This window comes from Neomonachus schauinslandi, chromosome 6 (assembly GCF_002201575.2).
Source record: "Neomonachus schauinslandi chromosome 6, ASM220157v2, whole genome shotgun sequence".
Lineage (NCBI taxonomy): Eukaryota > Metazoa > Chordata > Mammalia > Carnivora > Phocidae > Neomonachus > Neomonachus schauinslandi.
In genome coordinates this window covers 58,859,437-58,886,800 of record NC_058408.1, presented here as the reverse complement: position 1 = coordinate 58,886,800, position 27,364 = coordinate 58,859,437, and the positions used below count along the sequence as shown (strand labels likewise).

General features: G+C 38.2%; 1 protein-coding gene across 2 annotated transcripts in view; it reads left to right on the top strand.

The window, feature by feature from the left end:
* Positions 1 to 26,510, top strand: part of MAEL (maelstrom spermatogenic transposon silencer) — a 35,047-nt gene extending 8,537 nt beyond the window's left edge. For both annotated transcript variants that reach the window (XM_021682674.1, XM_021682673.1), the window contains 7 exons: positions 4,471 to 4,595; positions 5,364 to 5,418; positions 5,538 to 5,679; positions 22,785 to 22,847; positions 23,601 to 23,733; positions 25,590 to 25,665; positions 26,200 to 26,510. In XM_021682674.1, the coding sequence (XP_021538349.1) occupies positions 4,471 to 4,595; positions 5,364 to 5,418; positions 5,538 to 5,679; positions 22,785 to 22,847; positions 23,601 to 23,733; positions 25,590 to 25,665; positions 26,200 to 26,363 (758 nt within the window). In that variant the 3' untranslated portion in view covers positions 26,364 to 26,510. The remainder of the gene's footprint in view (positions 1 to 4,470; positions 4,596 to 5,363; positions 5,419 to 5,537; positions 5,680 to 22,784; positions 22,848 to 23,600; positions 23,734 to 25,589; positions 25,666 to 26,199) is intronic.
* The last annotated feature ends 854 nt before the right edge of the window (positions 26,511 to 27,364 follow it).

The window sequence follows — 27,364 nt, the reverse complement described above, 5'->3', positions numbered from 1 at the left end:
CCTTATGGTTTTGCTGAAATTATCAATTATTTTTTTATTTTCCTGAACATTTAAAGTCTTGGGGCGCCTGGGTGGCTCAGTCGTTAAGTGTCTGCCTTCGGCTCAGGTCATGATCCCAGGGTCTGAGCCCCGCATCGGGCTCCCTGCTCAGCGGGAAGCCTGCTTCTCCCTCTCCCACTCCCCCTGTTTGCAGTGTTCCCTCTCTCGCTGTGTCTCTCTCTGTCAAATAAATAAAATCTTAAAAAAAAAAAAAAAGTCTTATGTCTGATAACCCTATTATAGAGATCTTCTTTATGGATCTGTTGGTTATCTTGATGTTCAGTCACGGTATCAGATCTCTTCATATTTCTGATTATCTTTGAGTGCTGAACAGTAGGTAGGAAAACTTGTTATTCCTCTCCAAAAAAAATTTATGATTGATTCTGGCAGAAAGCTACTGTCACTAGCCATCTCAGAGTACCATAGTCCAATTTCAGAGATTGAGATAATACAAAATTGGGTTCAGACATTTTAAGAGTCCCATCTATTTCTCGTTGATCTATAAAAAAGAGGGAAGGTAGATTACCACCAAAGGACCCTCTGTGAAATTTGTAATTGACTTGATAGCATAAACGATGGAAGCCAGAAGACAATTGTATATATTAAATATATAATTAAAAATTCAAGTAATACTGGAGTAATATTTTTTAAAAGATTTTATTTTTAAGTAATCTCTACACCCAACATGGGGCTTGAACCCACAACCCAAAGACTGAGTCACATGCTCCACCAACATAGCCAGCCAGGTGCCCGTAGAGTAATATTTTTAATTCTTACAAGTCTAGGTCTGTTGAAAACTCATTTTCTCAGAATCTAAATCTCCTCTTCCAGAATTGGTAAATGCCCAAATTACCAATGAACCCAAATGTCAGAATGAAGCTCTCTAGCATTTCTTCCTCTTCAGGATTTTGGACCCCTAATTCCTTGCTGCTGTTTTATCTGCAGTGCTTTCAAGCAGGTGTTTCATTTGTTCAGCTTTTCTCTAGTCTGTCATTGTCAGAAATTCTTCTGTATCCTTTTTTATAACTATATGCTGAAATTCATAATTTGATCTCCTCAGATATAAGTATGATTATTTAAAATCTGTGCTGAATAACTTCAGTAGCTGGAATACCTTTGGATCTCTTCCTGTCAAATTTGGTTTGGTTTTCATTCTTTTTCATGTACCTGGTTATTCTTTTTTTTTTTTTTTTAAGATTTTATTTATTTGACAGACACAGCGAGAGTGGAAACACAAGCAGGGGGAGTGGGAGAGGGAGAAGCAGGCTTCCCATTGAGCAGGGAGCCCGATGTGGGGCTTGCTCCCAGGACCCTGGGATCATGACCTGAGCTGAAGGCAGACGCCTAATGACTGAGCCACCCAGGCGCCCCTGTACCTGGTTATTCATATAGACTGAAAAAATGATTTTTTTTTTTTTTAGTGTGACAAATTTATTGGTATTTAAGATTTATTTTAGGGCAGGAAGGAGGAGAGAGGGAGAGAGAGAATCTTGAGCAGACTCCCCGCTGAGCTTGGAGCCTAACATGGGGCTCAATCTCAGGACCCCAAGATCATGAACAAAGAAATCAAGAGTTGGACACTTAACCAACTGAGACACACAGGTACCCCAAATTTATTGGCATTTTAGTAAAGGCATTGATCTCAGTCATTCCTCTCCCATCTTGACCTTAGGTTAATATTTCATTTGAGTCCAGAAAAGAACATGTAGGAGAGCGATGTTAATGTAAACAGTAAAATGGACAAAAGTGGAAAGTTTACTTACATTAAAGCAAGTTAAATTCATGTATCTTGATATAATTAAATCATGTAAGAACTAATAGTTCTATATACATTTCCATTGTTTGGGGCTTACTCTAAACTTAAATGCAAATGAACAAAGTGTTAGGGATGTATACAGGTTGCTTCTCTATTACCTATTAAAAGAGCCCAGCCAGTAGTTATCACCAATAAAATAGTCTGAAGCTGCTTCCAAATTAAACACTGCAGGAGTTTTCAAGGAAATCATTATATTGTATGTTTCTTTTATCTGTGTCTATGCTTTTAAAGATGTGAAAAATCACATGAAAAGAATATACAAAATTTTTTTTAAAACCCTACAATACATAGATCTAACAAAGTATATGTGGTCAAAGATCCCATACATTTTCTTTTACCTTCAGTACCTAAGCTGTACTTTTGAGAGGTCATTGATTAATATGTATACACTTTGAATCCTATTACTGTGCTAAAATAAGAATTCTTGTATTAAGTCCAACCAAATCACTTTCACAAATTAGTAACTTAAGCTTTAACAGAGTTGCAGAAAGTACATCATTCTCCTTTTCATCTTCATACAATGTTGCTTTTTTGGTTCTACCTTTAAAAAAAAAAAACCCAGCCAAATATTTATTATATGTACATTTAAATTTTTGGTGGTGGTCTGTATTTGAAAAGCGCTTCCTTGTGATGCCTCAGGATCTGGTGGAAATGCTTACAGGGACTAGCTAATAACAAACACCAAGGGAAGCACATTCAAAATACTGATTTACTTTGGTAGCAAATGGTCTTTGAAGACTAATGAAGGTAGACAAGACCCATTAAGGTCAAGTGGGCTATTTCAAATACTCAACAATTTACATGAAATTTAAAAATTTTTTTAAAGAGCTAAGCATCTATACCAACTGATAGCAGTGCAATACCTCGTTTATGATGACTTGAAACAAAACAAAGGCCCGTTAGGAAAAAAAGCTGTATTTTAATTTTATCTAATATATTCCAGTAACATTTTCCTCCCAATACAATACTCCCTCTCTATAAGGCTGTTCCTGGGAGCCAGACAGGTTAGGTTAATAAGGGAGTTAAGAGTAATTGCTTGCAGTTTAAATAGATGATAACTTTTTGCCTCCCTTTTAATGTGCTAATAGTTGTGTCTTAAAAAAAATATGCAATTCTTAGAAAAGTACCATTTCTGATTTTTTTTTAATTATCTGTAACCTTTTGGAAACTAATCACATGATACTACAAAATTAGCAAACGTCGTGAAATCTGAATACAAAACATAAATTAACTCTAATTTCAAACTCTTATTAGAGTACCACCACCCAATCTTAAAAAAAAAAAAAAAAAAAAATGGTGGCTCCAAGGATATTCTGTTACCATTCTTTAAAAAAGGATTCCTTTTAACTTTACACCCACGCCATCCTCCAGTTTCAAAACACATCATTTGTCTTGGTTGTGGACACTTCTGAGATGAGATTTTATATTTCGCTCCCATAGCTTCTGGTTATCAGAGAAACCATGCTTTACTTTATTGAAGGAATTGGGATGTAGATGTATCCCTTCCAGTATTCTTCATTCTCATCTTTGGAGGCATTTCCTCTGGTTCACTGTCTTCCTCTTCATTAAAAGCTGCTGCTACTGAAAAGGTTTTTGGAGCAAGAGTTGAAACCGTTTTTTTAGGTTTATTTGATCCAAGTTTGATGGATATGGCTGAGGCTTTCTTTGTTGTCTGACTACCTGTGGCAAATCCAAACTTGGAGATGTTTGTAGGCTTTGTTGGGAAGTCTGCAAGCTGCTGCTTCAGCAGCTCGCTTCTCAACACTGCGACTGGAACTTTCCCCTCCATTACTCCAGAGGCTCCAGCTTACCTTGGCTTCTCAGGCTTCTCCTCTTCCACCTTCCTGTCCACCCTTTTCCCTGCCATGCTGAAAAAATGATTTTAAAGTAATTTGGGGCTTATAACGATGTTCCCTTCATCCAGAGAGGATTTATGTTTGCTTTTGCTAGATAGCTGGGGGCCGAGCAAACCAGGTCCCAAAAGCTGTCAAAAGCACACTTCTCAGCTGTTCAATTTCCTCTTCTGGAATTAGCAAATAACTGCAGGGGGAAAACTGCCCCCAAAGCTAGGCTCTCTGGAGAGCCTCTCTGGATTTCTGTATTCTCTTGCATCTGGATCTAATAATTTCTTGCTACTGTGTGTGCTCTTGATATCCTCAGATATTTTAAATTTTTGTGGGAGGTTGGTCTGAATTATTTTGTCCATTTTTTTTACTGGAAGTGGAAATCTTAATCCTACAACCTTTTAAACAGCAGTCATTGCTGTTAAGTTCTTCAGCCTTATATGTATAAAACAGATTCATGAAAGGTAGATGGGAATAGTGAAAACATAGAGGCTCTTAAATCTGGGTTTGAGTCCTGACTCCATTGTTTGCCAACTATTAACCTACTGTGCTAACTTCTGTGATTGTCAGTTGTGTCTTCTCTAATATGTGTATATCCCCTATCCCATAAGATTATGGGATAAAAAAGTACCTAACCATAACTAGGCTTGGTACAAGTGCTTAAATATGAGTTACCCAGTACTGTCTTCCTGAACTCCTACTTCCTTACCCACTTCATAATATTTGTCTTGGTCAAATTTTGAACTCCTTCCTCCTTTTTATTCCCTTCAGGTGATTCTAGTCACAAGATTCCTATTTCAAACTTTGAATCTGGGCATGACCAAGCAACTGTGTTACAAAACCTTTATAGGTTTATTCACCCAAACGCAGGAAACTGGCCACCTATCTACTGCAAGGTAATTTCATTGTAAGAATTTTTTTTTTTGTAAGAATTTTTTTTAAGGCATCCACTTAGATACTGAAAGATCCATGAAAGATATCCAAAGAAAGTAAGTTTGCTTGTATGTTAGCTGTGTGTGTTAAAACGTGTTCATTGTGAATTGTTTTGAATGTGATTAGGTATAATAATTCCTGTGGTTTTATAGGGATTCTGAAGACTGCAAAAGCTGAATGTATTTCTACTTTGATCTCATGTTTTTAGTTTCTCCTGCTGAAATATCTTCTCAGTATCTTTTTACTCTGAAGAAAGGGTGTTCTAATCTGTACACACCCATCCTTCTAAGTAAGATTACTGTTTATTCAGAACTGTTTTTGTAGCAATCTCTTGACCCTCTTTTGTAATCTTAGAGAGCCTTTATTCTTTATTTTGTCTAAATTCTTTTAGCTAGTAGTTGAAGAACTGGGTTTTAACCTTACTATTTTAGTGTAACCATGAACAGATTACCTTATCTTTTTCTGAACATTGGTTTCTTCATGTGCCTACCCTAGATTTCCCTTGCTTTTCAGAGAGTCTGTTAACATTGCTTTATAAATGTAACTGGTTATTAAAAGCAGTAGTCTTTTAAAATACATGTTGCTCTTTTTTATGGTTCTCATTTAGTTGTCACAAACTCTTTAGTCTTTCCCTTCCTGCCACCCCCACCTCCCCAGTTTGAAAGGACAGCAATTGATTAAAATTAACTCAATGTAGGAGAAAATAAAAGTAGTTTTTTTCCCTTCTCCAGTCTGATGACAGAGCCAGAGTCAACTGGTGTTTGAAGCATATGGCAAAGGCATCAGGTAAGTAAAACTAGGTCACTGTTGAAGTGCATTATAATAACTCTATTTCCGTTTTGGTATACATGTTCTCTGTGCCTAAATTCAGTAATTGTTTGTCTTTTTCTGTTTACCTATGGAAGAAATCAGGCAAGATCTAGAACTTCTCACTGTAGAAGATCTTGTAGTGGGGATCTACCAGCAAAAGTTTCTTAAGGAGCCCTCTAAAACCTGGGTTCGGAGCCTCCTAGATGTGGCCATGTGGGATTATTCTAGCAACACAAGGTATGGTGGTTTTGTGATAGTGATTATGACTTTTTGAACTGAGAAAATATGGCAGGATTAATTTTTCCTTTCTCATCAACAGGCAGTATTTTCCTATGAAACTTTGGAATTATTATTTCTTTGAATAATAAAATTCCATTGATTGTCATTCTGTCTACAACTAGAAACAAAACACACTACCAAATAACTGACATGGTGCTTTATCACTTAGGGTTTTTGTACTGATGAAAGAATATATTTATTTAAACAGACGTTTTATTACATAGGATTCTTAGACTTACACATAAGAAATATGTAAGTGAAATAAATTGAAAGTATTTTTTATTTTGAAATAATTTCATGTTTATGTTTGGTAGAATTCTTGGGAAACCATCTGGCCCTGGACTCTTATTTTTTGGGAGGTTTTTGATTACGGTTTCAATTTCCTTGCTGGTTATGGGTCTGTTCAGATTGTCTATTTCTTCCTGTTTCAATCTTGGTAGTTTATAAGTGTCCAGGAATGCATCCATTTCTTCCAGATTGCCTAGTTTGTTGCCATATAGCTGCTGGTAATAAGGTCTAATAATTGTCTCTATTTCCTTGGTATTGGTTGTGATTTCTCCTCTTTCATTCAAGATTTTATTAATTTGGGTCCTTTCTCTTTTCCTTTTTATAAGTCTGGCTAGGGGTTTATTGATCTTACTAATTCTTTCAAAGAACCAGCTTCTGGTTTCGTTGATCTGTTCTACTGTTCTTCTAGTTTCTGTTTCATTGATTTCTGCTCTAATCTTTATTATTTCTCTTCTCCTGCTTGGTTTAGGCTTTCTTTTCTGTTCTTTCTCCAGCTCCTTTAGGTGTAAGGTTAGCTTGTACAGTTGGGATTTTTTAATTTTTTGCGAGAGACTTGGATGGCTATGTACTTCCCTCTAAGGACTGCCTTTGCAGTATCCCATAGGTTCTGAACTGATGTGTTTTCATTTTCATTGGTTTGCGTGAATTGTTTTAAGTTCCTCTTTAATTTCCTGGTTGACCTATTCATTCTTTAGCAGGATGCTTTTTAACATCCAAGTGTTCGTGTACCTTCCAAATTTTTCCTTGTGGTTGAGTTCCAGTTTCAAAGCATTGTGGTCTGAAAATAATGCGGGGAAGAATCCCAATCTTTTGGTATAGATTGAGACCTGATTTGTAACCGAGTATGTGGTCTATTCTGGAGAAAGTTCCATGGGCACTTGAGAAGAATGAGTATTCTGTTGTGTTCGGATGGAATGTTCTGTGTAAATATGTATGAGGTCCGTCTGGTCCAATGTGTCCTTCAGAGCTCTTGCTTCTTTGTTGATGATCTGCTCAGATGATCTGTCCATTGCTCTCAGTGGAGTGTTGAAGTCTCCTATTAATGTATTATTATCAATATGATTGTTTATTTTGGTTATTAGTTGGTTTATGTAGTTGGCTGCTTCCATGTTGGGGGCATAGATATTTACAATTGTTCGATTTTCTTGTTGGGTAGACCCTTTAAGTATGATAGAGTATCCCTCTACATCTCTTACTACAGTCTTTGGTTTAAAATCTAATTCGTGGTCGCCTGGGTGGCTCAGTTGGTTGAGCGACTGCCTTCGGCTCAGGTCATGATCCTGGAGTCCCTGGATCGAGTCCCGCATCAGGCTCCCTGCTCGGCGAGGAGCCTGCTTCTCCCTCTAACCCTCCCCACTCTCATGTACTTTCTCGCTCTCTCAAATAAATAAATAAATCTTTAAATAAATAAATAAATAAAATCTAATTCGTCTGATATGAGAATTGCTACCCCAGCTTTCTTTTGAGGTCCGTTGGCATGATAAATGGTTCTCCATCCCCTCACTTTCAATATGGAGGTGTCTTTAGGTTCAAAATGAGTCTCTTATAGACAGCATATGGATGGGTCCTGCTTTTTTATCCAATCTGAAACCCTGTGTCTTTTGATAAGAGCATTCAGTCCATTCACATTGAGAATAACTATTGACAGATATGAATTTAGTGCCATTGTATTGCCTGTAAAGTCCCTGTTTCTATAGATTGTCTCTGTTAATATCTGGTCTATATTACTCTTGGGGTCTTTCTTCTTTTATAGAATCCCCCTTAATATTTCTTGCAGGACTAGCTTGGTGGTCACATACTCTTTCATTTTTTGCTGGTCCTGGAAGCTCTTTATCTCTCCATCCATTTCGAATGACAGCCTTGCTGGATAAAGTATTCTTGGCTGCATGTTCTTCTCATTTAGTACCCTGAATATGTCTTGCTAGCCCTTTCTGGCTTGCCAGGTCTCTGGATAGGTCTGATGTTATTCTGATGCTCCTCCATCCATACGTAAGAAATCTCTTCCCCCAGCTGCTCTCAGGATAGCTTCCTTGTCTCTAAGATTTGCAAGCTTCACTATAGGTTGGGGTGTTGATCTATTTTTGATTTTTGGAGGGGTCCTCTCTGCCTCTTGGACATGAATGCTTTTATCCTTCTCCAGATTAGGGAAGTTCTCAGCTATGATTTGCTCAAATATACCTTCTAGTCCTCTTTCTCTCTCCACCCCCTCGGGGATCCCAGTAATTCTGACATTAGAATGTTTCATGGTGTCCTTGACCTCTCTATTTTCATGGGCTCCTAGCTGCCTATCCCTGTCTTCCTCGGCTTCCTTCCTTTTTATCAGCTTATCTTCTAGATCACTGATTCATTCTTCTGCCTAATTTACCCTGGCTGTTACAGTATCCAGTTTAGACTGCATCGCATGCAGAGCATTTTTAAGTTCGGCCTGGTTAGATCTCATTTCTGCCCGTAGAGATTCTATGTTGTCACTTATGCTTTTTTCAAGCCTAGCTATTGATTTCATAATTGCTATCCTGAAGTCTATCTCTGACATCTTGTTTATATCCATATAAGCAAGTTCTGTGGCAGAGGACATTGTCTCTGGTTCTTTGTTGGGAGTTCTTCCTCCTAGTCATTCTGTTGAGGGATGGTTGAGTGAATGAACAGAGTCCAAAGTATCAACCATGACCCAAGCAAGATGCACCTTAGAAAAAAATCCAAAGTGGTCAAAAGCTACCACAGATGCAACCAAGGCCAAGATGATCCAAAACAACAAAAAAGAAAGGAAAAAAAAAAGGGGGGGGGCGGGAGCGGGGAGAGAGATTATCATCTCTCAGGGTGGACAAAGCAGGGTGATCTGCCTGTTCCTGATTGATTTTTGGTCTGTATGTTAGAAGACACTATATCCCCAAATTGCAAAGAAATCAGAACTTATATGTGTGTGTGTGTGTATGTATCAAGATAAAATTGAATAGAGTGAAAAATGGGCTAGTATTGGGTATAAATCTATAAAATATAGATGTGAAAAAAATAAAAGTTAAGTGACTTAAAAACAGGTTGGGAAATAAGAATCTGTTTGAAACAGGAACAGGGTAAAAAAAAAAAAAAAGAAAAAGAAAATTTTAGCCTGAACTGTAAAGGAGTAGTGAGGGAACACCTGGAGCTCCCTATATTATTTTCCCCTGGTGCTGGAGTTTTACAGTCCTCTGGGAAGTAAGCTTATCTTTCACCTGTTCTTCGTCTGTCTTCGGGGGGGAGGGGCCTGCTGCTCGGCTTCTCAGGCCTCTTTGCCTGCGTGGAGTTGCCCCACCTCTTGTCAGGGGGATGGGCTTAATGTGAGCTGGTTGGCTGTGTGGCTTTTGTTCCCTGGTGGCTTGCCACTTCTCTTTAGAGGGTTGGAACAAATATGGCCGTGCGGGAATCTCTGGCCCACAGCCGCAATGTCGCTGTCCCCACGCCATCCGGGTCAAACCATCTCTACTTCTGCACGTATCAAGCTCCACAGACTTGTGCATTTCGTGCCTGCCACGCCTTTCCCAGGGGAGTCACGGGGACCCAGGAGCATCTCTGCGCTTTGTAACTCCACAACTGCTAGTGGTCATGGGCTCATGCATGCACCCTCTTCTGCAGCTCCCTCGTCATGCTGGGTGCTGCCCCAGTGTCCTTTCGTGGGCCACACCGCCCTGAATGCTGTTGCCCTGTCTTGGGCACAAGCTGTTTTACATCTCTCCTAGGATGTTAAACAGCCCACACCTTCTAGTCCTTTTCAGGGTGGTCAGGCAGAGGGCGATCTCTTTACCAGTGCAGCTTACAGTTTATGGTGTCCGGAGCTGAGAGTCCCCTCTGGGCTCGCTGACCACAACCAGTCTCCCCACTCCACTGCTTGGGCACTCTATCGGCTCAGGCTCACCCGTTCTTTGTGAGTCTCCTGGAATCCTGAGACCACAATGATCCCCCTAGAATGCTGCCTTATTCATCCCCTGTGCCCTTTTCAGAAGGGGTGCCTCTCACTAGAGCAGATTTCCAGGGGGCCTGATTTTTTACTCCGGTGTTATATCACTTTCCAGTGGCTGGCTTATGGAGGCCCCCTCCCCTCTTCATTTATCTTCGATATTTCCCCTGAAGATTCAAGGTTCTGTACCTTCTACCTTGCAAAAAGTAGTCATTTTTCTGCTCGTGGAGGTCCAGATAATTCTTCTTGCATGTCAGGTTGAATTTGTGTGTGTTCAGAATGGTTTGATAGATATCCAGCTAAATTCGAGGGACCAGATGAAACAAGGTCCCCTACTCTGCCACCACCTTGCCCCCCTCCTCTAAGATTTCATTCTTTTTATGGCTGACACATACACCACATCTCCTTTATCCATTCATCAGTTCATGGACATCTGGGCTCTTTCCATAGTTTGGATATTGTTGATAATGCTGCTATAAACATTGGGGTGCATGTATCCCTTCGAATCAGTATTTTTTTAAAGATTTTATTTGACAGAGAGCACAAGCAGGGGGAGAAGCAGACTCCCCACTGAGCAGGGAGCCTGACACGGGGCTCGATCCCAGGATCCTGGGATCATGACCTGAGCTGAAGGCAGACACTTAACCGACTGAGCCACCCACATGCCCCCAAATCAGTATTTTTGTATCCTTTGGGTAAATACCTAGTAGTGCAATTGCTGGATTGTAGGGTAGCTCTATTTTCAACTTTCTGAGGAACCTCCATACTGTTCTTCAGAATGGCTACACCGGTTTGCATTCCCACGATTAGTGTATGAGGGTTCCCTTTCTCCGCATTCTCACCAACACCTGTTGTTTCCTATGTTAATTTTAGCCATTCTGACTGGTGTGAGGTGATGTCCATTGTAGTTTTGATATTGAGCATCTTTTCATGTGTTTGTTAGCCAGCTGTATGTCTTCTTTGGAGAAATGTCTGTTCATGTCTTCTGCTCACCTTTTAACTGGATTGTTTTTTGGGTGTTCAGTTTTATCAGTTCTTTATAAATATACAAATGGTGTTGGGAAAACTGGACAGCAACATGCAAAAGAATGAAACTGGACCACTTTATTACACCATACACAAAAATAAATTCAAAATGGATGAAAGACCTAAATGTGAGACCTGAAACCATCAAAATTCTAGAGAACACAAGCAGTAACCTCTTTGACATCAGCTGTAGTAGCTTCTTACTAGGTATATCTCCTGAGGCAAAGGCAACAAAAGCAAAAATAAACCACTGGGATGTCATCAACATAAAAAGCTTCTGCACAGCAAATGAAAAAAGTCAAAACTAGAAGGCAGCCTTCAGAATGGGAGAAGATATTTGCAAATGACTTACTTTGACTTTCATGATCTTGACATTTTTGAAGAGTACAGGCCGGTTACTTTATAGAATGTTTCTTAGTTTTAGTTTGCCTGTATTTCTTCATGATTAGTTTGAGTTTATATATTTTTGGCAGGAGTACCACGTACGTTATGTGTCTTCTCAGTGTGTTCTTTTCAGTGTGTCCTATTGGATGCATATGAAGTCCTTTTGTTCCATTACTGATGATAACTTTGATCACTTAAGATGGTGCCTCCCAGATTTCTCCTTTGAAAAGTTACTGGTTTTCACCTTGTGATTAATATTTTATAGGGAAATATTTTGAAATTTGGTAGATATTCTCAAACTTCAGTCTGCCTCTTAATTTTCACATCCATTGATGGCTTTTGCCTGAATCAGTAATTATTATATTTATGGACTGGTGATTTTTCTAATCCAGTTGTTCCCTTTATGTTTATTAGTTGGCATTCTACTGTAAGGAAGAGCTTTACTTTTATTTTCTTAAGATTTATTTAGAGAGAGAGTCGTCGAGGGGGGGGGTGGAGAGAGATAATCCTCAAGCAGACTCCCCTTTGAGCAGGAAGCCCAACACAAGGCTTGATCCTAGGACTCTGAGATCATGACCTGAGCCAAAACCAAGAGTCAGCTGCTCAACCGACTGAGCCACTCAGGCACCCCAAGAGAGCTTTTATTTTTAAAAAATAATGAGTATGGCCTCATGGATTCCTATTTTTTTAATGGGCTATAATCTGTTACTATCAACTTATTTTTTATGCTAGGTTTGACTGATGTTTATGGCCAGTGGGAGTCCCTTCAAAGCAGTGGTTTCTGTGTCCTTTTGACATTTCTTCATCATTCTCTGAATGCTGCTTTGCTTTCTGGCTTAATATGTTCCAGGCTCATCCTTGTGCTTTCCCTGCTTCAGCTTTGGATTACCCATTTCTCCATGGAGCCCTGGTTCCTTTAAATGGAAGACATATTTAGGAGATAGGGTGTGGGTGTTAGGTGTGCTCATTCCTGCTAGAGCATTATTGATTCTAGTTCCCCTTGGTGGAGAGAGCTACATATATACACAGCCTCCACACACATTTTTTTTTTTTTAAAGATTTTATTTATTTGACAGAGACACAGCGAGAGAGGGAACACAAGCAGGGGGAGTAGAAGAGGGAGAAGCAGGCTTCCTGCAGAGCAGGGAGCCCGATGCGGGGCTCGATCCTAGGACCCTGGGATCATGACTGGGGCCAAAGGCAGACACTTAATGATTAAGCCACCCAGGCACTCCCTCCACACACATTTTTATGTCTGTCTCACCATGAGTTCATACTAATTACCTATAATTCCAGTTCAACACATACTGTTTTCCAGTTTTCTATTTTTGTATTTCCCTTTTCTGAGCGAAAAACCTGGCACTCAGTATTCTTGTTTAGTCCTAGAATACATTAATTAAAAATCAGTTGTTAGAGAATTAAGTGATACCCTGTAAAAAAAAAATTAATAGTTCAGAATTTGCTTTCAGTTGTTTTTTAGTCTGAAGGCATATAGTCAAAATACTTTGTTCAAAAGTTATTTGGGTTGGTTCTTCCCCCTTCTTCAGTGTGGTTAAATTATTCCTTTGAAATATAGTTCAGTCCATTTGCTTGTTTTATTCCATTTCTGTTTTTTCCCATCCTTGTTGATTCTCTTATCTTTTTAATGTTTTTAAACAAAAACGTATATTCAGAAGTATCACTTCACTTCAATCCAGCTCCATAAAACTCCTTGGATTGCATTAAATTTATAAATTAACTTGGGGAGAACTGAAATGTTTATAATGTTGAATTCTATCTAAAGACAAGAGATGTCTTTCCATTTCTCAAATCTACTTTTGGGTCTTTAAAGACTTAACATTTTCTTACACAAGTTGTGCATATCTGGGACTGCGCAAATTTTTGTGGGGCAGTTCTTTGATAACTTTTATCTGTTCTATGAAAATCAGTTTGATTAGGCTTTCTAACTTTAACGGGATCAATATTGGTAATCTGTATTTCTCTAGGATATTGTACATTTATATGTTTCCAAATTTGTTTAAAAGTCTGCAAAGTTAGTCTCTTATAACTTTTAAAATTCCTTCTGTTTCAGTGGTTATTCTTGTATATTTGTGCTTTTTTTTCTTTAAATGAAGCTAATGTATTGTCTATTTTTTTTTCCCAGAACAACAGGATTTTATTAGATGTAGATTTTTTTTAATTCTCTTCCTCATTATCTGCTTTTATTTTCTTGGTACTGTGTTCTTTTTCTATTTTGGGGGCTCAGACTTCATTAATTTTCTAATTTTTTTTTAAAGATTTTATTTATTTATCCTAGATTAACATATACAGTATTTTGTCATTTAAAAAAAATTCTGTAGTTTTAACCCACAAGTTAATATAAGGCTTTTAAATATCCAGATGTAAAGGCCATTCTAGTTTGGTTAGTAAATTCTGGTGTCTGCACTGTGATCAGTTTTGTTCATAATATTTCTACTTTATGCAGTTTTTTGCTAACTTAATATATAAATCAATTTTTGTGAATGTTCTGTGGGTGTGTGAGAAGAATATTTACTATTAGGGTGTATTTATTATCCATGAGATCTACTTTGAGTTGTTTAAGTTGTTTCATCTCTTAAGAAAGACGGGTTGGAGAAAAGGGAACAGCCCTCGTGCACTACTTGTGGGAATGTAAACTGGTGCAACCACTGTGGAAAACAGTATGGAGGTTCCTCAAAAAATTAAAAAATAAAAATACCATAAGATCCAGTTAATTCCATTACTGGATATCTCCCCAAAGAAAATGAAAACACTAATTCAAAAAGAACATGCACCCTTAAATACACATTTGGAATAATAGCTAAGATATGGAAGCAACCCAAGTGTCCATTGATAAATGAATGGATTAAGAAGATTGGTATACACAATACACATGTGCACCGCGTGCATGCGCACACGCACGCACATACACACGCGCACACACACACACACACGCACTGGAATATGACTAATCCATAAAAAAGAATGAAATCTTGCCATTTATGGCAACATGGAGAGACCTAGAGGGTATTATGCTGAGTGAAATAGGTCAGAGAAAGACATCAATACCATGATTTCACATATATGTGGACACTAAAAACCAAAACAGACAAATAAAAAACCAAACAGACTCTTAACTACAGAGGACAAACTGGTAGTTGCCAGAGGGAAGGTGGGTGAGGGGATAGGCTAAATAAGTGAAGGAGATTAAGAGCTACAAACTTCGTTATTAAAAAAAAAAATTGTCTTAATTGCTTGAGTTATATCTACTCGATCTGTCATGTGTTGAGAATGGTGTATTAAAAGTTTCCTATTACTATCGTGTTTCTATGTTTCATTACATCTTCTGTAGTTTTAAGCTGGTTACTGTGGTATTTGGTGCCTTTACAGAAAAAAATTTTGCTGAATCTTGATCTGGTAGACTGATTAGGGCTCTTAGGAACCAGTAGTCCCGGTGTTCTTGCCTTATGAAAACTTTTTATTTGACCTGTATTTCCTTGAGTTTCTAGAAAATACAGCTGTATTTTTTTGTATGTCTTTGTGTGTTGCTTTTGAGAAGCTTGCTCATTTAATTCTCTTGGCCTTTCTAAGTTGATCTTTTTGCCTGGAGACCTTAAGAATTTTTTTTTTTTAAAGATTTTATTTATTTATTCATTAGAGAGAGAGAGAGAGAGGCAGAGGGAGAAGCAGGCTCCCAAGGAGCAGGGAGCCCGATGCGGGACTCGATCCCAGGACCCTGAGATGATGACCTGAGCCGAAGGCAGACGCTTAACGACTGAGCCACCCAGGCGCCCCAAGAATATATTTTCATATTTAAAGTCTAATAGTTTTATTAGTACATTTCTCTGAATATATTATTGCAGATCCGTCTTCTCATCTGCTTGGTGAGCCCTTTCAGTATGCAGAATCAGGTCTTATTTCTGGAGATTTGTCTTTGATGGTAGTTTAATATTAGTTCTCCTCTATTTAATTTCTCTTCTGAAGGGAGTCCAGCATGTGTATGTAATTTAGTTCTTTTCTGTTGTAATTTTTATTTCCAGAGTTTTGTCAACTCTTTATTTCTTTTTATTTCTGTTCTTAGTTTTGAAATTTCTCATTCAGGGCATGTTTTCATATCTTAAAATTCTTGTTTGAGGATATTTAATTCAACAGAGTGTTATGTTACAGTTTTCCCTTCATGGTTTTTTGGCAGAGGAGGGGAAGAAGGTAAGGGTAGGAGTTATCAGCTAGAGTGTTTTGAGTCTCATTTTCAGTTTTCTTGTAGTAGCTTTCTGTAGATGAAGGTATGTTGTTCCTTTGTATTTCTTGGACAGGGCTGGTGGTTTGGGGAGGTTTGAGATTCATAGTTCAAGTGCTCCCTCTTCTGTCACTGTAGCAAACTGGTTTCTTTGAATACTTTCGGGGTGGCAGGGATGTGGTTGTGGGGCTTCCCATTTTTCTTTGTTTTCTTTTGTCCTGAAAAATCCTAAATTTTTCCCCTTTCCTCTTTGCTTTTTTCCCCCTCCACACAGTTTCTAAATGACTCTTCTCCCTCCCTCCCTCCCTCCCTCCCTTCCAGACTACCTCCTAGAGCCTCACAGGCACTTTTAAGTCTCTTTGCTGTGGTCAGTCCTCTGATCTGTCAAGATTCTGAATATTTACAGATCTTCTCATTGTGGAATAATTATAATTTAATCTTAGGCTCTCTATTTCCCCTCTGTCTCTCCCCCAGTGTTTGGTGGACTCCACTCCCCATATAAAGGCTCGGGTGTGAACTTGAGAAGTCACTCCACTGGAAATCAAGAGGTTTTTTCCCCTTGTACATTGTTGGTAGGAATGTAAATTGGTGCAGCCACTGTGGAAAACAGTATGGAGGTTGCTCAAAAAATTAAAAATAGAAATACCATATGATCCAGTAATTCCATTACTGGGTATTTATCCAAGGAAAATGAAAACACTTAATTGGAAAAGATATACACCCCTGTGTTTATTGCATTATTTACAATAGCCAAGATATGGAAACAACCCAGATGTCCATCCATAGATGAATGGATAAAAAAGATGTTATATATATGAGTATATACACACACAGGAATATTACTCAGCCATAAAAAAAGAATGAGATCTTGCCATTTGCAAAGCATGGATGGACCTAGAGGGTGTTATGCTAAGTGAATTAGGTCAGAGAAAGACAAATACCATAGGATTTCACTTATATGTGAAATCTAAAAAACAAAAGCAGAAACAGGCTCATAAATACAGAGAACAAACTGATGGTTGCCAGAGGGGAGGGTGGGGGAATGGGCAAAATGGGTGAACGGGAGTAGGAGGTACAGGCTTCCAGTTAAGGAATGAATAAGTTTTGGGGATGAAAAATATAGGGGCGCCTGGGTGGCTCAGTTGGTTAAGCATCTACCTTCGGCTCAGGTCATGATCCCAGGGTCCTGGGATCAAGCCCTGTGTTGGGCTCCCTGCTCAGCAGGGAGTCTGCTTCTCCTTTTCCTGCTTCCCCTGCTTGTGTGTGCACATGCTTCTCAAATAAAATCTTTAAAAAGAAAAAAGTATAGTATAGAGAATATAGTCAATGGTATGGTAATAGTGTTGTATGATGACAGATGGTGGCTACTCTTGTCAGTATAGTGTAATGTATAGACTTGTGGAATTACTACGTTGTACACCTAAGACTAATGTAACATTGTGTGTCAACTATACTTAAATTAAAAAAAATGAAAAATATTTTAGGGGAGGGATAAAATATATGATTACTAGGAGAAAAAAGAGAATAGACTGAGTAAGTATTCTACAAAGAAAGTGAATGATATGAATTAGAATGAATCCTACTAATGGTTATATGTATTTATATGCCAATCTATTAAAATACTTTTTTGCCACTGACAAACACCTTGTCTGTGAGTTTTGATGCTGGTTCTTTCTTGATCTTATCAGATGATATCAGCAGAAGTTGTTCAGAGACAAACCAATACTTTCTCAAATAATCTTCAAATGGTTTATTGACTAAAATGAGTTATAGTTGTTTATCATCAAGAACAAGCAAATTTGTACATGTTCAGGCAATGCAACTAATTCTAGACTGACCAATAGCAATTGTAAAATACCTTCAATTGTAAGATGCATTCCAACTTCAGTTAAAATGTGAAAAAAAATGTTTTAAAATTGAAAAAATAGTGTTGAGCTCAGTTGGGTAAGTACAGGCTGCAACAAGTGTAGCTTTGGTGTAAGACATTGAGGGCTGTGCCATGGGTTTTGTTTATGATGAAACTATTACATAGTACTATAAGCACTTTGGTAATAAATTGCTTTGAACAGGATGGGTCTGCCTTCTTCTGAGCTTCCTAATGTAAGATTCCAATATATAGCATTTTAGAAGGGAGATTGGGCTTAGTAGCCAACAGAAACTATTGTTGGAATCTGTTAATATAAGCAGATGGGGCTCATTTCAAACACTTCTCTTAAACTTCTGCTTTTACGTTAAAGTTTGTAATTTTTTGTCTCTAGCTTTAGGAGAAATGGGTAGGTATTGGTGAAATTGAGAACAGTTAGACAAAGTGAGTATCAGAATCTTAAACAGGCTATTGATGACTATCCTGGTATTTTGAAGGCTAGAATATTTATAACTCTTACAAATCTGCCATTCTCCTTGTTTCTTGTCATAATTGTCTTTGAATTAATTCACTGTGTATGACTGATGGATGAAACAAGGCAGCTTTTATTTAATCAGCCAGTATTTATTGAGCATCTCCTCTGTCCCAGGCACTGTGCTGAAGGTACAGTGGTGAACAAGATTAGTGTGGTCTCTGCCCTCATGAAGCTAACATTTTTTAAAAGTTTTTTTAGATTTTATTTGAGAGAAAGAGAGTGAGAGAGAGCGTGCACGGGAGGGGTAGGGTCAGAGGGAGAAGCAGACTCCCCGCTGAGCAGGGAGCCCGATGCGGGACTAGATCCTGGGACTCCAGGATCATGACCTCTGCCTAAGGCGGTCGCTTAACCACTGAGCCACCCAGGCGCCCTGAAGCTAACATTTTAATGGGAAAGTGAAACTTTCAGTAAATAACAAAATGGTAAATTTAGCTTGTGATCAGTGCTAAGAAGGAAATCAACAAGATACTGTTCCTCTTTAAGCAGAGTGTGTAGAAAGATAGACTACTTTCTAGAATATTCAGGAAGACTTTTTTTTTGAGGATGTAACATTAAAACTGAGATCTGAAGCAAGAGAGCGATGTAGCCATGTGAAAAATGGAAGGAAGAGCATCCTGGGCAGAGAGGTGCAAACGCCTGGAGGTGAAAGCTTGGTGTTTACTGGAAATTGTTAAGTCAGTGTGACTGGAAGTAGTGAGCAAAGGGGAGAATACACAAGGTGAGGTTAAAGAAATAAGCAAGGACCATAAATACCATAAGCCTTCTTAGCTGCAGGAAGGAATTTTTCCCCATTTCTCCCCCTTCCACTTCCCCTTCGGCAACCATCAGTTCTCTGTATTTAGGGAGTACGGGAAGGAATTTTATCAAATGGAATTAACAGAATTTGATTAGGTTTCTAAAAGATCTCCTGAGTTTTTAAGGGATATATTGAAAAGGGGCAAACAAGGAAGTACAGTCTATAACTATTAGACTATTTCTCTAGTCTAGACAAGAAATGGCTTGGAGAGGGGTGACAGTAGAAACGGAGAGGAATAAGTAGATTTCATCTGGGTAAAAACCAGTAGACCTTGCTGATGGACTGGATACGGAAGGGAGATTGAAAAGAAATAAAGACCATGCTTAGGTTTATAGATGGGGAAGAGAGAGAGGAGCAAGTTTAGAATGTTTTGAGGCCCTGGTGAGGTAAGCTCTAGAAATAACAAGCAGGCAGCTGGTGGTCCTGGTCTAGAACTCAGTGGAGAGGTTTGGATAATGCTAGCATTCATTTCACTATGTGCCAGGCACTGTTCTGGGCACTGAAAATACAGTGAAGAGAGACCAGTCTTCTGCTTTAATGGATCTTACAGCATATTGATGAGGTCACTTTGGCAGAGGGCAAAAAGAGAAGAGGACCCAGCACAGAGCCCTAACAAGGTCTGACATTTTAAAACTGGGCAGCGGCTGACTTTTGGAGGTCTCAGTACCTCTCAGCCTGCAGTTACTATCATGTTACATATTGTCATAGCCATCATCAGTGTTGATTTGGGTTAAAGATCTGAGGAAGAAAAGTAGGATCATAGATGCAATAATTTCACATTTCATTGGGGTACTTGTTGGTGGGGCAAGGATGTTTGTTTGCTTTTGTTCTCTGGATTGTCTCATTCTTTGGGGTTGTGAGTTGTGTTCCTGTCTTGTGTTGCATGCTTTCTTTGAATGATTGTCCTTGGTTGTGTTCATGTTTAGAAATTGGGCTGCAAAGCTGAGTAAATGCTCTGTATTCATTGGGGATTATCAACTAGTTGGGCTTTATTGTAGGGGAAGAAGATGAGGGAACTAGATGTTAAGCTGAGGCAGAATCCTAAATGCCACAATATTGTGGGCTTTGCCTTGAGGTACCAGCACCCATTCTCGCTGCCTGATTCTCCTAAGAGCAGTTTACTTCTTTGTACAGGGTCAGGGAACTTGACCATTCTTTGTTCAGAAGAAGTTCAGCTTCCTGTCTTACCTCTGCTCTCTGGCCAGGGACATGTGCATGGGTTCAGAGCCTCTTTTGACTTCTGGTAGGCAGATCTCCTGTGCAGCTGGGTCTGTGAGGACTGAAGGCTGTGACTTCCTTTATCTAGCCTCCTTGGTTACTATGCCCTCATTTACTTTCTGTATCCCACATATGTTAAATTCTCTTCCATGGAGGCCTCTTTCTGTTTTCCCTTTATTGTGGACTGCTACTGTTTTTATTCTTTGACTGTCATTTGGTAGAGTCTTGGGAGCAAAGGAGATAAATTTATGCATTTTAAACCAGAAGCCCCAGAATTGTAGTTTTAAGGGGTGCAGTTTTATATTTTGATGTCACTTTAGAATTGTTTTTTCTTAGCACAATTTATCGAGTTTTTTATTTTTAACCCAATATTGGGTAGCTCTTGTACATAAGGCCTGAGACTAGGTTTTGTGGGAAATATGGGAAAGAGTAGCATGATTGTCCTAGCCCTCAGTGCCTCCTGTCTGACAAGAGCAATAAAGACACTGGAGTTGTATATGATAATTTCTGATAATTCATAAAAGTGTTTCAAAAGATTATGATACATCAGGGAGAAATCACTTGAGTGTAAGGGCTAAAAATATATGAAATACTTTATGGGGTAAATGGTTCTCCTGAAAAGATGAATAGAATTTCTATGAGCAGAGATTTAGGTTGAAAGGAGGACTTCCAAGAGGAGAAAAGGGCCTGAACAGTGACTCAAAGGACTGAAAGCACAGAAACTGTTGAAGAGAAGCTAGTGACTCCATTTGACTAGGGTACAGAACCTCTGTACCTGTCAGGTGATCATGGTTATGAGCAAGGGAAAGGCTGGGTTATCCTTGAAAAGAAGGCGGGATCGTAATCCTGAAATAGGAGGAAAGGAGATCATTGAGACCTTTTGAGATAAGAAAAGAGGAGTGTCAAGGCCTTTATGTGACACATCATTTGAGTGAATGAGATAGTGTTGGACGGATTTACCCAAAAGACCCGACTCACTTGTGACCTTATGACTTTAGAGTAAAATTTCATAAAAGAAGCCCATATAAGATGTGTCAAAGCTAGGGCTAGATTTGAGACTGCAAAGTGAATATTAATAGCTTAACAAAGTGTACAAAGCAATTCTGATTTTTGACAGATTTTTAGAGTGAATTTTTCTTTACTAGAAAATACACTCCTATTTTTAGGGGGATTGGTGGGATGATTTTGGGGAAGAGAATCAAGAAGAAATGTCAGAGAAAGACCAATACCATATGATTCATCATATGTGGAATTTAAGAAACAAATGATTGTAGGAGGGAAAAAGAGAGAGGCAAACCAAGAAACAGACTCTCAACTATAGAGAACAAACTGATGGTTACCAGGGGGAGGGGGTTGGAGGGATGGGGGAAACAGGTGATGGGGATTAAGGAGTGCACTTGTGGTGAGTGCAGGGTGATGTATGTAAGTTTTTAATCCCTAAATTGTACACCCCAAACTGATATTACACTGTATGTTAACTAATTGGAATTTAAATAAAAACTTAAGTAAAAACAGATGAAAACAGTGTCATTTTTAACAGTGTAACTGTAGGTTTGGAAGTATTTTTCCCTGGGATCAGATTTCTATAGGTTTATTCTTGGGTTTGTTTTTAATCCTGGAATACATTGTTGGTTTTTCAGTTGCTTTTATTTCAGATATGATCTGCAGTGGAAATGTGTATATGAGGTACTAAACTTGGGGTTTAAGTTCTGGAAAAGGAGCAAAACTAACTGGAAATTTAAATATTTGATTCTGTGCATATGTAAGAACATAGGCTTAGTTTCAACCTAAGCCTTCATTTTAGAGTTGCAGTTTTATGAGTCCTATTTACTGAATCACTTTTTAGAAAAGCAGTAGGAGAAATTCTTGATCTTATATTTAGGTGTAGTCTTCCATTCAGTTAAGTAACTTAAGTGTAATTAACTGATTTTTTTACACTTAGTGTTTAGCATGTTTGTAATTTTTAAATAATTCTTGCTAGTATGCAGGTAGTACTGTTCTGAGTCTCAGTAGACTGTGCTCAGTGAAAAGATACAGGTATATAGTGGCTTCCATTGTAAAAATATATTGTTCGGCAGTTCCTCTTAATTATTAAACTTCTAAGGTCCCCACTCAAACAGCTTCTCAGTGGTCCCTCTCCTGGCTACCTTTTCTAAAATGTCACCTCTCCAACATTTCATATCATTTTTTTCATCTTTATATTTTTTTCCTCCTTAGAACTTGTTTTTATCTAATTTACTGTGTATTATGCCTACATCTTTTTTGATCTGTCTTCCTTACTAGAAAGTAAGTTTTGTGTGGGTAAGAGTTTCTGTGTTTCATTCTTTTTCTTCTTCTTTCTTCTCCCTCCTCCTCCCCCATCCCTTTTTTTTTTTAAACTAGGCTCCACGCCCAAGAGCCCATGTTTCATTCAATATTGTGTCCCTAGTGCCAAGAACAATACCTGGTAAATAGTATGCACTTAGTAAACAGTTGTCGAACAACTGCACATTAACCAGTCATTAATGCGTCTCTGTAACACTTATTTTATTTCAAGGTAGAATTTACCTGTTACAGTTATGTATGGTTTGCATAGCATCATGAATTTACATCAGAGGAGATAACATTTTAAACAAACCTTTTTTAAAAATCTATTTTTTGTTTGTTAAATGAAAAACCTTAATCTTTGAGTAATAGTGTCAGTTTTTCTTAAATGATTTTAACTTGGTAAGTTAGAAATCTGGCATATAAAAATCTTTAAGCAGTGCTGTTGCCATTAAGGATATTAAAGTCCTGTTTTTTGTACAGGTGCAAGTGGCATGAAGAAAACGATATTCTCTTCTGTGCTTTAGCTGTTTGCAAGAAAATTGCGTAAGTTGGAGAAAGGCATTTCTTCGTAATGCTGTATTCTGCACTGAGTTCTTTGCCATTTTGCTTGCTGCTGCTTTTCACCTCTATTTCCATAATTCTCTCCTAAGACAGGTTTGGTTTTTTGGGTTTTTTTTTAAACTTCATGTTCCTTTTATTATTCTGTCCATGTCATACTTCTTAGTATAGTTACCACCTGAGTAATTTGGGTGAACCTTCAGAAGCACTTACTGAAAATTTTCCTTGTAGGACATGAAATCCCTAATATCATTAGCAACAGCATTTCCTTGCTAAAGTGCTCAAAAAATAGAGATACTTTTCTCCTTTTATAGTGAAAGCACCTGGAGCCTTGGATCTTTGGGTGCTCTGGTGGTCCCTTTACATGGCTGGTTACAGTTGGTTCTGAGGATAAAAAAGTGTTTATAAAGTTGTAGCCTAATTTCTGTTGCTGCCCTTTGCCTGCCTTAAACATTGGAGAATTCTGGTAATCTTTACTCTTAATCCTATTCCCTTATAATGAACCTGAAATTTTATCTGGTAATCGGAGTATTGCTTACCATTAATGACCAGTTTATGATATGTATTGCTACCCATTCCCATTTCTTCTCCAAATCTCTAAATTTCTTTTTTCCCCCCAGTTTAGGACAATAGATCTTACATGCTTTCTCTTTATATTAGAAATTTTTAAAATATGAATCATTTTAGAATGAATTAGATCAGATTCTGATAATGAGCTTTTCTTATTTCCTTTTAAAGGTACTGCATCAGTAACTCTCTGGCCACTCTCTTTGGAATCCAGCTCACAGAGACTCATGTACCGCTTCAGGATTATGAGGCCAGCAATAGTGTGACACCCAAAATGGTTGTATTGGATGCAGGGCGTTACCAGGTAACTGACTTTTAGGAGCTACTGATCACTTTATATGTGCTACTCAGTGTGGTCCTGGTCAATAGCAGCTAGAGATCGAGACTTTGGTTCTCCCTTTTTTCTAAAACATTTTTTTTTTAAATCCTTTATGGAATGTCAAACACTTTTTAAAAAATATTTATTTATTTGCGAGAAAGAGCTTGCAGGGGGAGGGACAGAAAGAGAGGGAGCAGACTCCCTGCTGCGCTCAGAGCCAGACCAGGGTGGACAGGCCTCCATCCCAGGACTCTCAGATCTTGAGCTGAAATCAAGAGTCAGCTGGCTGCTCAACTGACTGAAGCCACCCAGGCACCCCTGGAATGTCAAACACTTCTTAATCCAGTTGGACCCAGTTGCATAAATCTTTTTTCCCTCCTGGTGTATTTTTCTACTATATTTAATGAAGTTTTAAGAAAATTAACATTAACAATTAGTCTTTATACAAATCATCTCCAAAATTCATTCCAAAAATTAAAATATGAATGTAGATAATGTAAATATTGAAAATATTTACTTCAAAAATGTATAAGACCTGATTCAGAATTTGATTAAAATCTACCTAATTTCCCTACCGCCTTTCTTCCCTCTTTGCAATTTATTTACTAGTAAGCCTTTATATACTACTAACAACGTAGCAGCTAAGAGTATAGACTCTGGAGTTAGAATTCCTGAATTGGATTTCAGGCCTGCTCCATACAGGCTGTGTGACTTTATGCAAGTTATTTGAACTTTCTGTGCTGATTCCTTATCTGTACAACAAGAACAGTAATAAGGGCTAGTAGTTGTAGGATTAAATGCAACTGTATATGAAAATGCCAAGAGCCCTGCCTTGGAACATAGTAGATAATAAATAAATGTTGTTCTTTAAAAGTAGTTCATAAAACAATGAAAGGAAACCCCCAAAGTAGAATAAACTACTGATATAATCAGTAGTTGGTTGGCAAACACTAACCCTGATTAAATCTAACTCTTCACGTACTCTATTCCTATACTCATGAAGCTAAATGAGGCTGAAAAGAAACTGTCTATACTGACTGTTTTTATTAAATATCGCTACCAACTTCACGTGAGCCCTTAGTGGAACACTGTCAGTTGTCCATTTCTCCCAGTCTCCTAGGGTTACTTCAATCCTCGTTTGACATACCTGATGCCCTTGCCTCCAAATCTCTGAGAAAATAGAAGCAGTCAGAAGAGATTTTCTACATATTCCTACCACCACACCTACCATGTACTCTGCTTTTATTCCTGGCTTTTTTTTTTTTTTTAAGATTTATTTATTTGAGAGAGCGAGAAAGAGAGAGTACATGAGAGGGGGGAGGGTTAGAGGGAGAAGCAGGCTCCTCGCCGAGCAGGGAGCCTGATGCAGGACTCGATCCAGGGACTCCAGGATCATGATCTGAGCCGAAGGCAGTCACTTAACCAACTGAGCCACCCAGGCGCCCTAACTCCTGTTTTAATGCATGAATTGTCTGTGCTCCTGCTAAAACCAGTCCTTCTCTTTATGTTTTAGATCTTATTCTCTTACCTGCTCAAAGATGTGTCTCCCAACAATTTACTTCTTTTCTTGCATCATCAGGGTTTCTCTCAGTTCTGAATCCTTCTTATCAGGAAACATGCTATAATCTCATCTTTAAAAATACCCTCTCTTGACCCTGTAATTCCCCTCCAAACACTACCTTCTGCTTCCCTGTACAGCAGTACTCTTCAAAAGTTGATTAGATGTTGGATAAATGGGTGTTAGTTGGTATTTTACAAAGAATAATTTGAAATTGAAGTAAATGATCCAACAATGGATAAGAAATAAAACTTTCCCTTGTATTTTTCTTTGTTACTTATAGAAGCTGAGGGTTGAGAGTCCAGGATTTTCTCATTTCAGCCCTTCTAATCAGGAACAAAGACCAAACACACCCACTGGTAAGCACCTTCTATTTCCTGAGAATGTACCTTAGCAAGTATAGCGTATGGTATGGTACTTAAACAGATGCTCTAAATTAGCTTTAAGATACAGATCTTGTTGAATTGAGAGTTTAATTTGGCATTATTAGCACCTTAAACAATTTGGATATGTACACTTTTGTATCACTTTAATATAATTTAACTTAGCCTCCAGAATTTTGTTCAAGGCATTTAAAATAAAGCCTGTTATTCTTGTAGCAGCTATAGTTTTATAGTTTTGTGATGTCTTTGGGCAGATAGGAAAATTTAAAACCTAGGGACATAAAATTTCAAGTGGTGCCTGAAGAACTTCAATTAAGGTTTCTGGGGCTAAAAACAAAAATATTCTTGTTCAGCCTTTTGCCTTTACTCTGAGCATCTGTTTTCCTTTACTAAGAATTTCTGTCCTATTCATGAAAGGTCTACAGTGGGATAAGAGTCAATCAAGGGATCTCTATATAATAAAACCATAAAATTGCTACATTTCTCTTCTTGTATTTCCAGTATCCTTAGGTGACTATCCATCTGGGGTGAGAATTTCTGGCCAAAACAGCAGTGTTCGGGGAAGAGGGATTACTCGCTTGCTAGAGAGCATCTCCAATTCCTCCAGCAATATCCACAAATTCTCCAACTGTGAGACTGCACTCTCACCTTACATGTCCCAGAAAGATGGATAAAAATCTTTCTCTTCCTTATCTTAATGATGGTACTTTTTTCAATTTCTGGAAAAATAACAGGCCCAACTTCCCTTCTGACTACAGTCATATTAAACAGATCACATCAGTGATAAATGTCACCACTGTAAAAACTACTTAATTTGTAAGGAAATTCTGTTTCATAGTAAAAATAATTGTGGTTGGAGAAGATCTTGGCATTTTTGCTTTTTTTTCTTTTTTGAGGGGTGGTTCTACTTCCTGACTGTATGATGTAAACACCATTAAAGTTTTGAGTCCTTTAAGAACAAAACTGGCATTTCAGAGTTGTGCTTTTGGGAATATTTTGATAATCTTTCCCTCTGCATTAAAGGTATTGAGTATCTGTTAGGAAAGGCTTTTTAAATAGTGTTAATCTTTCTTCCCATTATGAAATGTTGGAACCTTATTGATTACCTACTTTATGGACATATATATCATCTTGTGAAATCCTTATAACCACTCTGAGGAAGGAGATTACCTCCATTTTATGCACACACACACAAGCTCAGAGATTCAGGTCATATTTAGGAGAAACTGTTAACCAAGTCCAAAGACTGTTTCCCATATATGGCACTGTCTTCTACTTCTTTTTCATCTATTTTTGGTATCAGATCTTTTAATAAGAAAGAACTCACACAATGTAAGTTTATATTTACATGTTCTACTAGCAGATTTTTAAAAAAATCTTATATCCAAGCTTTGAATACATATCTTTCTTCAAAATCAGCATGACAGAAGGGCACCTGGGTGGCTCAGTCGGTTGCATCTGACTCTTGATTTTGGCTTAGGACATGATCTCAGGGTTGTGAGATCAAGCCCTACCTTAGGCTCACGTGCTGGGTGTGGAGCCTGCTCAAGATTCTCTCTCTCTCTGCCCCTCCCTCCCACCCTCTCTCTCTCTTCCTCTCTGGGGGGGGGGGAAAAAAAATCAGCACGACAATAATTGGGTTGGCTGAGGCAGTGAAGGGAAGGCCTAAAATTAT